The 15,919-nt window shown below is 38.3% G+C and overlaps 1 protein-coding gene across 1 annotated transcript in view; it reads right to left on the minus strand.

Moving 5' to 3' along the window:
* Positions 1-15,919, minus strand: part of SYN2 (synapsin II) — a 170,134-nt gene that overhangs the window by 99,450 nt on the left and 54,765 nt on the right. Inside the window, exons 2-4 of the mRNA XM_027666035.1 lie at positions 8,073-8,130; positions 5,565-5,656; positions 1,863-2,019 (exon numbers count right to left, since the gene is read on the minus strand). Of these exons, the coding sequence (XP_027521836.1) occupies positions 1,863-2,019; positions 5,565-5,656; positions 8,073-8,130 (307 nt within the window). The remainder of the gene's footprint in view (positions 1-1,862; positions 2,020-5,564; positions 5,657-8,072; positions 8,131-15,919) is intronic.

Genomic DNA, 15,919 nt, shown 5'->3' on the forward strand with positions numbered 1-15,919 from the left:
CAGGTTAAACAGCCAAACAAAGCCCCTTCTATGTGTACAGAAATTATTTTTGTGCTCCCATTAAAAGTCCAGACTTCTAAATAGGACCCAGCTAAGGGACAGTGCCACCACATAGTCAGAAAGGGAACCAATCTCAGGTTTCTAGGCTTAGTTTATGGTCATGGGTAGTTAAAACCCAGGACTGAGATGGGTGGTGGAGCCAAGCCTGGCCACAGTCACAGCACATGGACGTTGCTGCTCAACCTCCTTGTTCCCAGACCTGCAGTGGGGGCACAGGCAGGCCCTGATCTGTTAAACACCTTCATGAAAACAACTTAAGGGAACTAGGGCAGATAATCAAAACATGAAGGAAATTAGTTTGGAGCATGTGACCTGTCTGATGCTAAAATGTCTCTACAACAGTTATTTCTGAGAGGAAAAACATAAGAGATGTGAAATGGACTCCTGCTGAAACTCTGCAAAACTTGAATATTTAAAAGAAAACATATTTTGGCTGCCAGATGTACAAGTGGCAAGGTAGAAAATCCCAAAGGGAAAAATATTCAGCATCTCTATATTCAAGTAAAAATAAGATCATCTGAAAAATATTTTCATTTCACTCGTATCTATTCTGAGACAAACTAGAGAAATTTCAGCTAAAAAAACCCCAGAATTTTTGCAAAACCCAAAGGTACAGATATGGCAATGTGTAAGGAGGAATTATTAATTTACTTTTTATTGCATCATAATTTCAAATAAATGCTACTGGGTTTGCTTCCCAGCTTTATTATATACAGTGAATCAAGCCATTGAGAAATGCCACACAGCTAGAAAATGTAATTTATGAAAATAATTAATCCAGCACTGTACATTATGTGTTCTGAGAAGTTATAAATGTTCTATTAATTATTTATTCCCTCCAGTAGTTTGCTGTGACATAAAGGTATAATAAAATTAGCTGCCAGAAGGTATATGTTCAAATCTGTTGACAATTTTTTTGAGGGATTTTCATAGTAAATGTGAAAAAATAAACATCTTCAAGGCAATAAAAAGTATAATAGTAAAACTTTTCTTCAGTGTGAAAAATATTGACAACTGTTCTTTTCTTACCCAGACATCAGAGAAAAAAACCCGAAATTTTGGCTATTTATAACTTTGGGATTCTTTAAAATTCTGCTAGGTCTTGGACAGCTGAATGCACCTATTAGAGGGATAGTGACTGCCCCATGGGTAATTTGTGGCTAACAATGTTCAGTTCTCTATGAATCAAAAAGACCACCAAATTCTTCCTCCATCACTACAAAGCATGTTAAGAAAAACTGCATTGGCTCCTACACTAAAACTAGCAAAGAGCAGTGACTCTCCAGGTGTAACTGAAAGCAGCAACTCCTACCCCATAGGCACAGGATCATGAAAAGGGCTTTGAAATGAGGAAACGAGGAGCTTCAGATTTCCTTGGTACAGCAGAGCCCCCAAAATTTCACAGGCACAAGGAAAACACTGGCTAAAGTCTGTTTAAATTATGCTCAAAACCACAAATATGAAAAATATTCTCAGCTTGCTTTTCCCAGACAAACTGTGAATAAACACACTCTCCTCACTTGAGGAAGTATGTTAGCAGGGGACAGCCTTTCCCTTAGCTTCCACACTTAGATCACTGGTTGGACTACAAAGATTTTTTTCTCTCTGTCTCCACACTGTCTTTTTGAAAAAAAAAATTATTTAAGCTTACTTTTTATTCTTTCACTATTGCTTCACCGCTCAGCAGAGTAACTCTGCAGTCTGACAGTCAATATTCACGAAGGGGAACTAAACCAGCAGTCAAAAAAAAAGGCACTATCTGGCTTTGCAGCAGGAGCAGAAGTTTTGGGTGCATCACTTACCACCCAGGGTTTGTCACAGAAGTTGTAGATGGACTCCAGGGAGTTGACACTGGGGATGCCAGCATACTGCATCCCGATGATCAGGTTACGGAAATCCTCATTTTCTGCCATACTGAAGGAATGTTGTCGAACAAGGACAAAGTCAGGCCTGAATGACCTAGCAGGAAAAAGAGACATTGCTGATAGTCAATGATAATAAGTGTTTTTCCTTCAAGAGCAAATTATTCAAAAGGGAAAAACTGAGGGGTAGAGAAGGGCTGAAAGACCACTCAAACCAAAGGTAAATGCTATAAGATGGAAAAGACTTGTGATGGTTCTATGAAAATCTGTACTGCATCATTTTTCAACTGATGTTCAGAAAACATCAGCATCTCCTCAATAATGTGACTCCATTAAGAGGAAAGAGAAATTATCATTGATTTCAGGTTGTTTTCTTGAAAGAAAAACACATATAAAAATCTCACATCTATAAACTCTGAGCAGGTTCTTAAGTTTGTGTACTCCCATTTCTGAGCAAAGACAATCAAAACCAAAGCAGGCAATTGGCTCTGCCAGAAACTTGAGCTTTTTGGGAAAAAAGGTTTTTCATAACTATTGTCAGGCTGTTTTCAAGACAGTAAGAGGTGAAAGGCATCACACCAAAATGGAGATAATTACAATTCAGCTTTTGATCAAGAGATCTGTCAAAATGAATTTCTAAACTTACAACTGCATTTTAGCCCTCTTTTCCCTCTTGTATCTAATGAGCATTTCCCCTGCTGCAGTGGGTGTGGTTTCCTGCCCTATCACCCTGCACCTTTGAGAACAGTCTGACACCACCTTCACTTTACTCAAACCCTGACATTTAGCTACTGAAGAAGATTATGGAAAACAAGAAACAGTGCAACAGGAGAGAGCCACCAGCACAGGGGCAATTTGCTCCTAAACTTGACTGTTGAAAGAGTTTCTTCTGCATTCCAAGCTATCAACCTCCCGAAAGAAGTGTAACTACGGGGTAAATTAGAGTAATTATTTACATGTCTTGAATAAATACAAGCTGTATATTGGAATAAGAAACTCTGAAGACCACAAAACTATTCAGAAGGTCTCACTCCAGGAAAACCAAACTAAAATCCATGTTTAAAATTGCTTTAGCAATTTTGAGATTCCAGCATGAATGCAGTAGTCAAAGTAGATTAGCTGGATTCTTAACTTGGCTTTCAAATCACAGAATCATAGAACAGTTTGAGTTGAAAGGGAGTTTTTAAGGCCCATCTTGTTCCACCCCCTGCCATGGGACACCTTTCACTGTCCCAGGTTGCTCCAAGCCCGGTCCAACCTGGCCTTGGACACTTCCAGGGCTGGGGCAGCCACAGCTTCTCTGGGCAACCTGTGCCAGTGTTTTACCACTGCCAGCGCAAAAACAACCCAGTTCAGACTTGCACAATTTGGCATAAGCAACATTATAGATTTGCTGTCAAGAGTCATTCAAACGGCACCGTAGCTCAGTGATCAAAACCTGTAAAGAAATGCCTGCCTTTAAACAGGTTTCCTAAGATGTGTTTGCAGCGTAGCTCTGAGAATTTGTGGTCTGGGTTTCATGGTGCGGTGTCAAGAATTTGAAACATAGAAATCCAATTTACTAGCCTCTAATACTTAGAGGACTAACAACCAAAATGGCAGATCCTTCAGTGAAAGAAAGAGACCACCTCTATCACCTAAAACAGTGGTAAGGGGATAACACATCCAGAGACAGCACCATGGTTTGAAATAAAAGAACAGAAAGTGTCCTTTAAAAAACCCATTTAATGAAACAATTGGGGAATTGAGGGAATGGAGTTTTTAAAAATTAAAAGAAAAGAAATATATTTTCCTTTGCAAAAGCTCCTCAAAGGAATATGATACATTCACATAATTGTTCTAGTTCTGTAATTAATGCTGGCCAGTGACTGGATACAGAAAAAGGTCATGAGAAAAATTTTAAGCCTGGCTCAAGCACCTGTAAGATCGAAAACCTCAGCCTTATGTAGCATAAGATATAATTTTTCAAGATTTGACTTTCATTCACAGAAACCAAACAAGTAGGTGCCTGTTACACATTTTTTTCCCCCTAAACTGAGACAGAAAAATTTTGTCACTGAAATTGTTCTGATTTTGCTAACTAATATTCTGCCCATAAATCTCTGATTTAGGGTCACTTTGGACCTCAAATTAATGACACATATCTCCAGTTATCATAGAAACAGAAAACTGCTCTCCCATCATGTCTCAATCTCCCTCTCACTCCACAAAACACACACACACATGCAGGTATCTCACACCAGGTTTGAGGGACATTTATCAACTTCAGGCAGTTCTTTCTGGATAAATAAATTACCCATAAATCTGAGGAGATTACAAAATCCCTTGTCATCTCATTATCAGAGTTATCTGATGACATAAGCAGCAGTTTTGCTAAGTTTTCTCATGAACTACAAATGTACACTTTTGCAGATGCTGTTTTCTGGAGGTTCTCAACTCATAAACTATTGAAATGTTTTCATGCTAACTTGGCCTCAATATTTTTGTTCTTTTTTTGGAAAACTCCCTGCAGAAAAGCCACTAAAGAGCAGTGATCAAGATTTCCTGGCTCCAAAACCTGTATCATTGGGTAAAAAATCCCACCAACCCTAAAAAATTAAATCTCTTCCTCTTCTAAGGAAATAATTTTGTGGATTTGGCACAAGATTATTGTTATCGTATTTAGCTGCAATATTTTTAGAACATGTAACAGATTAAACAGTTGTGAGTTTTGAAGCATAAACTTATTTTCAGTATTTTTTCCCTGATTTTTATTACATGAATGAGTAAAAATTTTCACATCTTTTATTTGGACAGATGTTGTGCAAAGCCATGAAGATCCAAGACATGCTGTCCAGCTCCCTGACCTCTCAGATAAACACGAGCAGTAAAATCCAAGATCACTGTTGGCTCTACCTTTCTGATTACAATTCAGCCAAAAAACTGCTATGCTTCACTCACACAACTGCTCCAGCCAAAATAGGAGCAATTTCACAATTTAGATAAAATATAGGACTGACTGATACAATTTTGCTTAAGCTTTTACGTTGCCCAGACATACCCCGTTTTCTCCCCTTACATTTACAAGGCTGTTGATGTCCTCACTGAAAAGGCTGTTGATGTCCTCGCTGAAAAAAATAATGTTAAATTATTGGGTCTTCAATTGGCATCATTTTTTTTGGACAAAACAGCCTACTGGGAAATCTCAGGCATTTAAACTGAAATCTTTCAAACAGACAGTGATATTCTGGCCTGAGAGAAGTGTTATTCCTTGGCCTGTTTCAACAGCAAATATTCAACATTGGAAATAAATACTGCTCTGGGAAAGTCTGGCAAGTACAGAATCACCAAGACTGTGTGTATTTGCAAAGCAAATATAAAACCTAAATCAATAACCCTATTTCCCAATTATGTGTTCTTCATACTGGAGTTCATTCCCTTCTTAATCAAACCTATCTTTCCTACGATCAAACTGTCAAGATATGTCCTTCCTGTCACAAGCAGGACATCCTGGAGGGATCAGATACTTTATTTCCCTGTTTTTCATGACCATCAGTCAAACCTCCTATTGCACACATTCAAAAAGACCATTCAGCACCTTTTACATACACCCATTATGCCATTAATTGCTTTTTTGTTGTTGTTCTGTTTAGTTTTTCTTACCTGACTACTTTAGTGCCATTTCGAATTACTTGGACATCCACTGCATAATTGCCATCAGCATGGGCTATCAAGTTGATTTCTGAAAATTCTGCCTATGAAAACAAGACTCACATTAGTCAGTCTGGTTTATTTTACCTTTATTTTCCCAAGTCCCTTATTTTAAGCATTAGTGTCTGAACTGCTGACAATATACCTTTGAAATATAATGAGCACCAAGAGGACATTAATCCAACAGCATTTACCAAGTATGACACATCATATTTGAACAAATTCTAATCCAAATAAAGCAAAAAGTCAAAAACATTGATGAAAATGGCCTGTAGAGCAGTAGCAAGTGGATTTACTTGTTCATGTCTGCATAGAAAGGTAGGGATTATATTTTTGCTTTGCATGGTGTTATCAAACAGACCTAACGTTTACACAACGTTTTGAAGAAAATCGCACAAAAGCAGCATTAAAATCATTGGGATAAAAATAATATTGTCTTATAGAATTTAGAGTCTCTTCATATAGTTTAGCCCTTTCTATGTCCTTCACATTCATTTATTCTTCTTTTAAAAAGATCTGGTGCTAATGAACTATTGTCTCACAAAATTCACAATTAAAGAACTTTTTCAAAAGTCTTCTCACACTGGAAATGTGGAATTTAAAAGGAACCACTTCCATACTCTGAATCTACAGTTATTTGAAAGGAAAGGACAGGATGTTTTTCATTTATCCACAGTCTTTCACCAGCTTAGACTCTCAAGGCACTTTACAATAACATTACCCAGCAGAATAATTGAAATGCAGCCAACTGTCTTCTGGGGGATAAATAAAAGCGTCTTTGCTGTCCCGGACACCAGCACAGAATAGAGAGTGTCACAATCCTCATTAGTCTCCTCTTGAAAAATGGTATCACTGAAAGTCTTCCCCAGTCAAATTTGTGAGAGGCTCTCACAATTTGGTGCTCAGTTAAGGGAGTGCTGACTCTTCCAACCACTGTTCCAAACCCACTGCTGCAGTATGGGCTTGATTTCCAGCACAGAGCTCTCTTCTTTAAACCCCCAATACTTTTACACCTTCTGGGATCAGCGTTAGAACATTCTAAGCACAGGGGACATTTTAAGTTTTTTTAAAAACAGTACAAACGGTGGGACAATGAAATATTTGTGTAAGCGCTGACAATGTCAAAGAATCATATACCACCTATTGAATCTCAGACTGACAACTGAACTCTCCAAATAAGAAATCATTTTAAAAGCTTAGTACATGATAGAAAATATTGTTGTGTTAAGATAGGTTGCTGTAGGCAGTGTAAAATAAAATACTGCTCTGGTGTCAGCAATGGAACTCTGAAGCAGTTGCGAATAACTATTTATATTCAATTGTCACAGTGCTGATGTGTTACAAAGTGATCAGTGTGGTTCAGAAACTTCCAGTCTCTCACTGATTAAAGGCAATTCTGGTCCCACAACAGACCATATGAAGGAAATTCCAGGCTTAAACCGAGCTTTTGTTCCTATTAAAGAGACTGTGTGTGATGTCAAATGCCTGGTCTGATCTAGGTGTGAATGGCACTTTGGGACAAAACAGCTTGTCTTCTTTTTCCTGCCTCTCCCTCAAAACTCTTGAAGATCTCTGGCAAAGCCTTGCATGTTTCCAAGCCAAGAGCATCAGCAGATACTCAGTGGTGTAAAGAATGGATGCTGTGCTATTACAGTGAATTTAGATAAGATGGATCCACACAACTAGCGATCATTTTCCCTCACTCTTTGAAATTCTATGACAAAACAACTCAGTTTAAGTACTGATGCTTCTTAGAGTAGGATCTATTTGTAGAATTCAAGATTGAAAAGCGGTGAAAAAGTAAATAAATTACGAAAAGTAAGTAAAAGACCTATTTACTTCCCCAGTTTCAGATACACAGCTTAAATAAAAAAGCCATAATTCTAATACACCTTGAATATATCCCCATATTTATTCCTATTTGTTACAGGTTTTTTAAACCCCACATACTAGCACTGCAACCAGAGTGCATTTATATTCTTGAGTGAGGAATCAGTGATACAGAAATGCCACAAGTCATTCATGGAGTGTCTGGGAACTTCAACGTCTCTAAGCAACAACTTTTGAATACAAGATGTTTTTCATGTTGTGCAAATTATGGTCAAAATCCTGTAAAAAGAGCCCATACTGGGTGCCAAAAAAGGGCTGTTGTGGTTTAACCCCAGCTGGCAGCTCAGTCCCACACAGCAGCTCAGTCACTCCCTCCCCATGGGATGGGAGGAGACCGTGTGTCTGTCTATACACATAGGCACATAGAATCATGGAATCATTTAGGCTGGAAAATCCCTCTTAGATCAGGGGCCCAACCATTAACCCTGCACTGCCAAGGCCACCACTAAACCATGTCCCTAAGAGCCACACTGACATGCCTTTTCAATTCTTCCTGGGAGGTGTGTATTATACATCTGTATTTCTATAAATACACAAATATAAAAATAACATTCAGATTAACTCAGTTACCTGTTCAACCTTTATGTCATATTCTCCATGGACCTTTTTTCCCCGAAAAGCCTTGGCCCTGCAGGAAAAAAGGGAGAGAGAAAATCAAGGATATACGTATCTGTAATCAGTAGCTACAGAAAAGCTGCTCGTAAGGCCTTCAAGTGTCTTAAAAACATATATACATAGCAATCGTATCTGTCTACTACACATGTACAATTCTTTGTCTTTTGACATCCTGGTATCCTTACCATACCATCACGCAGTACTTTGTGATAAAAAGCATAGTGCGATTTTCAATGTTAAAGTGAAAACCTACTGAAATATTAAAACATACTGAAATACATGTTTCACAGTTATTTATTAATCTGAAAGGAGTTCCACTAAACAGGTGCAATCTTGCTCTTGTTAAAGTCAACAGCGCCAGTGGACATTAATGTCAATGTGAACCACTTCATGTTCATCTTTATCCACGTCGTTGGTTTAGAAAAATGGTTTATTGGAAACACTGTGCTTAGAACCTTTACGTTGTTTTTAAAGAAAGCATCAGAGGTACTGAAGACTGTTGTCAAATTTGCAAGTGCCTGGTTTACTGATCAGTTTTCCTTTCTCTAGACTATAACTTGAGTTGAAGTAATTAACGGGAAGGAGAGCTCATGAGTAATTATTACGTGCCAGGATTGCAGCAATAAAACATAACTGAATTTCCTGATCCAGTCTCGAGGTCTAAAAATGACATTCTTCTAGGAATTTGTCCATTGTATCCCTTAGGCGGCATGGATCTGCTTTGGAGTAAAAGAGAAATTACAAAACAAGGTAAATCTGTTGATAAAAGGGAACTACTCTAACACTCAGACATTGGAAAAGGGATATGAGCTCAGTCTCTCTGCACTTTCTTTGCTCAAGCCAAAGCTTAGAGTACCTTTCCCACTTCTATTACAAGCAAGCACAAATTTGTTGCACAATCCAAAACCAGAACACCACAGAACACCCTCTCAAGTGTTAAAAAAAAAGTAACTGCCCATTTTCAACATCTGACAAAATGCTATTATATTACACAAAGTCCACTTCACCAGTGAAAGTAATACATACTACACATTAAAACAATTTATTTTTGCTTATGGAAAATCTTATTCCCACTGTGGGCCAGAAGAGTTTCACCACTGGTTTCAATAGTGGAAGAACCAAACTTCGTAATAAACAACTGGCAATACTTCCTTTGGCAGCATATTTCTTAAGGATATCTTATGTGTTATGGATAAAGGATGGGAGAAAGCAAAGAAGGTGTTTATACTGAAATCACGCACTAAAATATTGCTCAACAATCCATTCTGTACAAATGTGCAATTGATAAGAAGAAAACAAGGAAGAAAGCATTTGTGTTATGGGTTTATACTGCATTCTTGCAATAAATACACATGCAAGATGAAGTTTGAAATCCATTGTGTAATCATAGGAGGTGCATACTTACCTGAATGTTATCAAATATTTTTGCCATCAAAAGTAGAAGTTAAATATCCTGTGGCACAAGTGTAACTTACAGAAATATCATTGATCACTTGTTTTTCTTTCTAAATCTGTTTTGAAATCCCATGTTGGGAGTATGAATACTACCTCTGGAAAGCTTTGAAGACGTCTGTACCTGGCTAAAGTTTTATAGTGCTGTTTATGTTGAAGTATCAGCTGGACCATTTTAATCTAACAGAGGCAGGATAACCCAGGTTATTTGTGCCAGACCAGAGAGGAAGGTCTCATGATCAAAGATAACACCACATCTGCCTGAGGAGAAAACATCCAATTCACAAAGACATGTCTAATGGCTCTCTGAAAAACTAAGATTTACCATTGCAAAAAATATTTAAAACTCCCATTCTGATCCCCACGGATTTAACAGCAATGTTCTTGCCGAATCCCGTTGGGAACAGGATGAGCTCCTGGATTTTATTTCTGAGGCAGCAACAGGTGAGGTAAATGCATTATTGGACATCACATGACACAAACTTAATTTAAACAGAATTATGTTGGCTACATTATGGTACAGTTGCCTCTTGAACACTGAAAAATAAGCTTAGAATAATACTTAGTTTCTTCAAAGCTGAATTGTAACTTGGCCATACACAGAGATTAAACCTTCCCCGACGTTCACTTTAACAAATATCAGCAACCGATTCCTTCTTTCAGAAAGGAACTGGAACTGGGAAACCACAGAGAGCCAAAGACAGGAGGCTCTTCTACTCTTTACCCCTAAGTCCAGTGCACATATTGGTTAAGGAGATAATGAAAATATTAGTTAACTATTAATTAGTGAGGTGCTATTCCTTTAAATTCAGTCTTTCTACTTAAACACCATTTAGATGAGGCAACCTCCAAACAACTAAACTCTGACATGATTCACCTTTCAACAAATGACTTCAGCTTTGAAAATAAACAGTAATAGTAAGTACTGAAGTTAAGCAATCTGGGGTTTGAAAACAAATGCAAAATTTAATCATTTAGAGACTTCATTTCAAAGCAGCTTTAAGAACAAGTTTTATAAAAATCTATAATATTCCATGATATTCTCCAAATGTTGAGCAAAAAACTGCAAGAATTTATCTTGATATCTCAAAAAAATAACTTACAGACTCATGACTCAGGCATTTCAGAACAAATTCTAAGAAACTGCTGTGAAATAGAATCTAACTTTCATTTTATTTACTCTACCTAGGAAATGAAGTCATGCCCTGCTTAACTTGAATTTCCCATTCTCAATATAAGGAACGTGCAATCCTATCGTAAAGACATTCATTACATACTTACTTTTTTTTTTTTTTTTTTACTGTGGGGAGATGGGGAACAAAAGTCAAAGAATTTACAGAATTCCACTCAACTGTAGTTTGAAATTCCTATTAAGCCTTATTACTCTTGGTCCTGAGCATAGAACACCTGCATATCAACTCTCAGAGCTTTCAGGGACAGGGGCTCCTGTGAGGCGAACTGTCAGCAGGAGTAAAGTTAAAAAACAAATATGCCCCAATTCAGGGAACACTTGCTGCCTGTTGTTGATGATTTCTTACATTTTACAGGAGAAGGAAAGAAAGTGGTGCCATTATCCATCTGAAACTCAAACACTGCTCTCCAAAGCCCAGCTCTAGCAGGGATGCTGCCTACTGGAGTCACCAGCGTGACCTCTTCCAGTCAGAATCTTTTCAAAATATATGCAAGTTATTTATGCATTTTTTGCTTCACAGTTCATTTCCTGGATGAAAACCTTGTACATTTAACATTAAACTATAGAATATGCAGTTGCCATAGATGCAGCCTAACACGAACTCATACCACTCACAGAACTTTGGCAAGGACAATGAATTAAGCATTAATCATTAAAAGTGTTTCAAATATATCAAAAAGGCATGATATATTTCCCTCTTCCACTACACAGTATCTACATACTTTTCCACAGTATTTTACTATGCCATGAGACCAATCTGGTTTCATTGTGGTTCCATTTCATATAAATGAAGCATTAAAACTGCTGGTACTTTTGACTGACAACAAAATCAACAGTAGGGTCATGCCACTACAATTTGCATTAACACAATGATGAGCTGATCAGCAACAGCCTTTATTAAAGTCAAAACTAATTACTGATCTGATCAATAAGAAGACTGTATGCTCTAAAATAATCATAGTACAATAATTGCTACAACAGGACAAAAGTTTGTCCATCATTTAGATCAGTAGCCCCCTCCGGAGCACACAAACTGCACACTGCCAACATCTGGAAACAGGTGGTGGGATTCACTGCAAGCAAGGTGATGTACATATACACATCCAAATACACACAATATGCTCAGATAACTGGTTCACTGGAATTACCATATCCATGTAAACATACTGGCAGAGTAATGCCACAGACTCAGCCAGACTTCGTTGGACTTAAAAAATGTTGTGTCACTCAATGACAGAACAGATGCTGAAGAGAAAGCAAGATCAGTCTTCAAATCTGAATAGAAATAACTGATTCTTTAATTCAATTAAAAAAAGAGAAGACTCTTGTAAATACATGAAAACCATAAGAAACTGTTACAAAAAGTAAGTATATGGAAAGATCTGCACAGTATTTTCATTTGATGTGAATTAAACAACAATCTACTGAAAGCAGTGGGAATCTCTCTCAACATCAATGTGCTCCTGATCTGAGAGTACCAACATTTGCTATGTTGACTTCCAATCAACCAGCCAAGCTAATAAGACTCACCCTTTGGAACTGCTCTGATGAGGTTATCATGACTAAATAGAAGAAGATATTAAGAATACTGTAAACATGCTGACTTCTTTTTATTTACTTGTTCCACGTTTCTGCAACAAGAGATAGATAGAAGACTTACAAAATATAAGCATTCTACTTAAAACCTGCCTTTTATAGACCACGATACTCTTAAAAGTGTTATTCGAGTTCTGCAAAGACCTATTTGGATTTCAAACACGTTCTTTTTGTTTCTGCAATGTGAAGTTATGTTCTTGGCACTTGACCCAGCCAGTATTTCACTCTCACATAAAACATGTTTGCTCAAGCTATTACTTCACGCAGAAATTGCCTCAGAAGAAGGAGACCATCACCACAAAATAAATGACAGAACACATCAAATGTGTGACTTCTAGCTTTAGAAGTGCTCCCTGTTGAGTTGGATTTCATCAGATTAATGATAATCTCCATTACCAGGAGCCTGTAAATCTGCACAGCAGCACACTTTATTGGCTCTGAAACAGCACAGGTTATTTTAACAGGTTCCATAGCTCACATTTGTATCAGGCCAGTTGCATTTTGCTGTTAATCACTCAGCTGGAATCCAGGAGAAGCACTGCAATGGCAAGGACACAAGGATTGCTCTTTGGAGTCATTCACAGTGTGAGATGACAACTCACAGAAACCCCACCTGCAACTTGATTCATTTCATAAAAATTCAGTATGACAGGCATGACACGACCAATGCAGTTCTTCACTCCCAGTCCTAGTCTGGCCTTTTGAAGGGGAAAACAGAGCATTCATTAAAAAAAAGTGCTTCTGCCAGTAAGGTCTCAGGCTTCACTCTGTGTTTTCATCTGAAATCACTGTCTCCGCTACTCCTGTAACAATCTTGTCAATTTGAATCTATGGAAAGAGAATTACTGGGAACAAAGCACTTATGGTCCTGGTGCACCTTAGCACACGATGGAGTCATCCCAGATGGCCTCACCCTGGAACCTCTGACACAGCTAATTCTGTCAGGTCAGAGGATTCCTTCATCACTCATCTGCCCACTTTTATTGGGGACCATGAGAGCTCAGTTACCGCAGCAGTTCAAACTGAACAGGGCACAGGAAAGGTCTGTAGGCAGCACTGCTCCTCTGGAACAGGGCTTTCCTTCCCTCACTTCTGCAACTTGGAGTAAAGAACTTTGTTAAATACCTGCTTATAAACCAAAGGTCCTGCATGCAGCCTCCTCTGCAGAGGCTCTGAACCCTCAAACCCTTCCCCACTTCCTTCACCAGGGATGGCTAAACTCATGAAAAATCACAGTAAACACTCTTCAGTGGAGGACTTTCCTGCCCAGACAGTAGAGAGGCTGCCCAAAGAGATTCAGCTCTAAAAGCTTTTTTAAAAATAAAGCATAAACCATCTAGCAATAAAGAACACAAGTTTGTTAAACAGCAATTATTCCATTTCCCTGCCAGTGCTGCATATCCCTCTTGCTAGAAAAGGGGTTTTTTTCACAACAGTTGTATATGTAGCACTTCCAGAGGCTTCCATAATCTCCAATTCAATCCCTTTTTTATTCTCCTATTTTATTAGCAGCCTTCCCTATTTAACAAGTTCTCCCATCCCTTGGCATGTATCAGAATGCTATCTCCTTTACTCTGATGATGAAATTTTAATAAAACACAGTCATCTTTTTCTTTTAAGCCCCCAAACCATATTTGTGGCTTTAATATAGAGCCCTTCTATTGGTCCCTCTGCTCTGTGCCTTAACACAGTGTTTTCTCTAGAGATCTAATGAAGAAGAAAGTGCCTCCTACCCTTGGATCTCTCATTTGAACTTAAATTTTCTGGGTCTTTTCAGCAGCATGCTTAACTGAAAATGCCTCATTTTCAGCCCACTCAAGGTGAAACAAATCCTCTTTCATGCCCAAACACTGGTAATGTCTCAAAATCCCACACCTCTGGTTATGTAATATTTACCATTAGCCCATTACTTCTGTGCAAGATTTATGTCATGATGTAACTTGTGAGGGCTTTTTTTTTTTGCAAATTAGATGACAAATGAGAATCTTTTAAAAAATGTTCATTCCCTCACCAGTAGAAGACCTAATATGTGATGCAACACATTATAACCTTTTCCAAATCTGTTAGACTCATTAGAAGGACTACTACATTTTCCCAGGGTCAGGGTCATAAAAATATTTGTATTCATGAGATGAACAGAAAGTTCCAACTTTTATACACATAAACATCACTAGCCAAATTATGAAATACTACTGCTCTGAATCCTGGTGGAGGTTTTAAGGGTTCTCAGTGCTGAAGACTCAAACTTTGTCTTCTGCAGCAGCTGCTCCAAGTTCCTTAATCTTATCTACTAAAGGAATTACATTGCAGACTGAACTAACAAAGTCATTTCCGAGTCTCCTACCAACTAAATTCACTCTTACCAACTCATCTGCTGATAACCAAGACAGATTGGCACGACCAACCCTACCGTTTAGAATAGAAGGCATGCTAACTTACCTTGAAGTGGCAAAAATGTCCCACAATTCAGCCATTTATGATAGAAAAAAACCCAAGTCATCTAGAAATATAATGTAGAGATATGTTACTTTACTTTTTTCTTATTGAAATAAAGAAAATAGGCTGAGCCTAAAAGACTTTACACTGCCAGGAAGTAATTTCTGGCAACTCCTGAAAAGCCATATAAACTAGAACGAAGAGAAAGAATCTTTAAGACTGAATCCATATTGTCAATAAAATCTTCAGCAGAAATTTATCTGTCTTCTATTTTTTCTATTTATACTGAGTTCTGTAAGGTGTTTCAAATACCTCTGAGACATGTGACTCTGTGAGGTAAGTAAATTTGAACCATTTATGCCTGGAGACACTATGAGACACTCATATATAACATGTTGAGCTATCAACACGTTGGATGGATTTTCACCGTTGACGATCCAGCACTTAATTCAGAAACTGTATCTTGAAAACCTCTCCAGCTTGTCCCTCTCTGAGCTTGTCCTGTGGATGAGGTTATGAATGAACTGGTCAATAGGGGTAAGAAGGAGAGGGAAGAGTGAAAGTCATGCATGTGTGGAGAGAGTGGGAGAGGCACACCTTTCACCCAGACCTTGGAGCTAAACCAGCTGAAGTACAACATCAAACCTTCAGTCCTCATGTCAGACCTTAAATCTTGAGCCCCACGCAGGGACCAGACCCAGGGAGAAGGAAGGACTGCCTTGAGTGCCAGAACACCTCCCTGCAGACACACCCACACCCTGGCCCTGGCAGAGAGTGCCACCGGTGCCACAGGCAAGGCTGGGTACTCTTGTCCCCACCTGGAACCCCACAGAGTTACACCCTGGTAGCAATACTTCTGTGACTCTACCAATACTGAACTAGGTTTCAATGAGCTGAAGATAAAAATATTTTTCACAGATCAGCAATTGCTTTATCTCTGGCTCAGGTATCCTTTCATCTCCATCACACAGCTCCAGTCTCTTCCAATTCTATCACTAGTGTCACGTTGCAGAAACACTAGAGGTCCAGTTTGAATAGAGCCCAAATAAGTGGTGTAAAACAGTATTTGATGTTTCAACTTTTTCCAGGCAACTGAAACTTGTGCTTTTATGTTTATACTTCAGAC

The sequence above is a fragment of the Corapipo altera genome, unplaced genomic scaffold (assembly GCF_003945725.1).
Source record: "Corapipo altera isolate COAL_440 unplaced genomic scaffold, ASM394572v1 101, whole genome shotgun sequence".
In the NCBI taxonomy this organism is placed as follows: Eukaryota; Metazoa; Chordata; class Aves; order Passeriformes; family Pipridae; genus Corapipo; species Corapipo altera.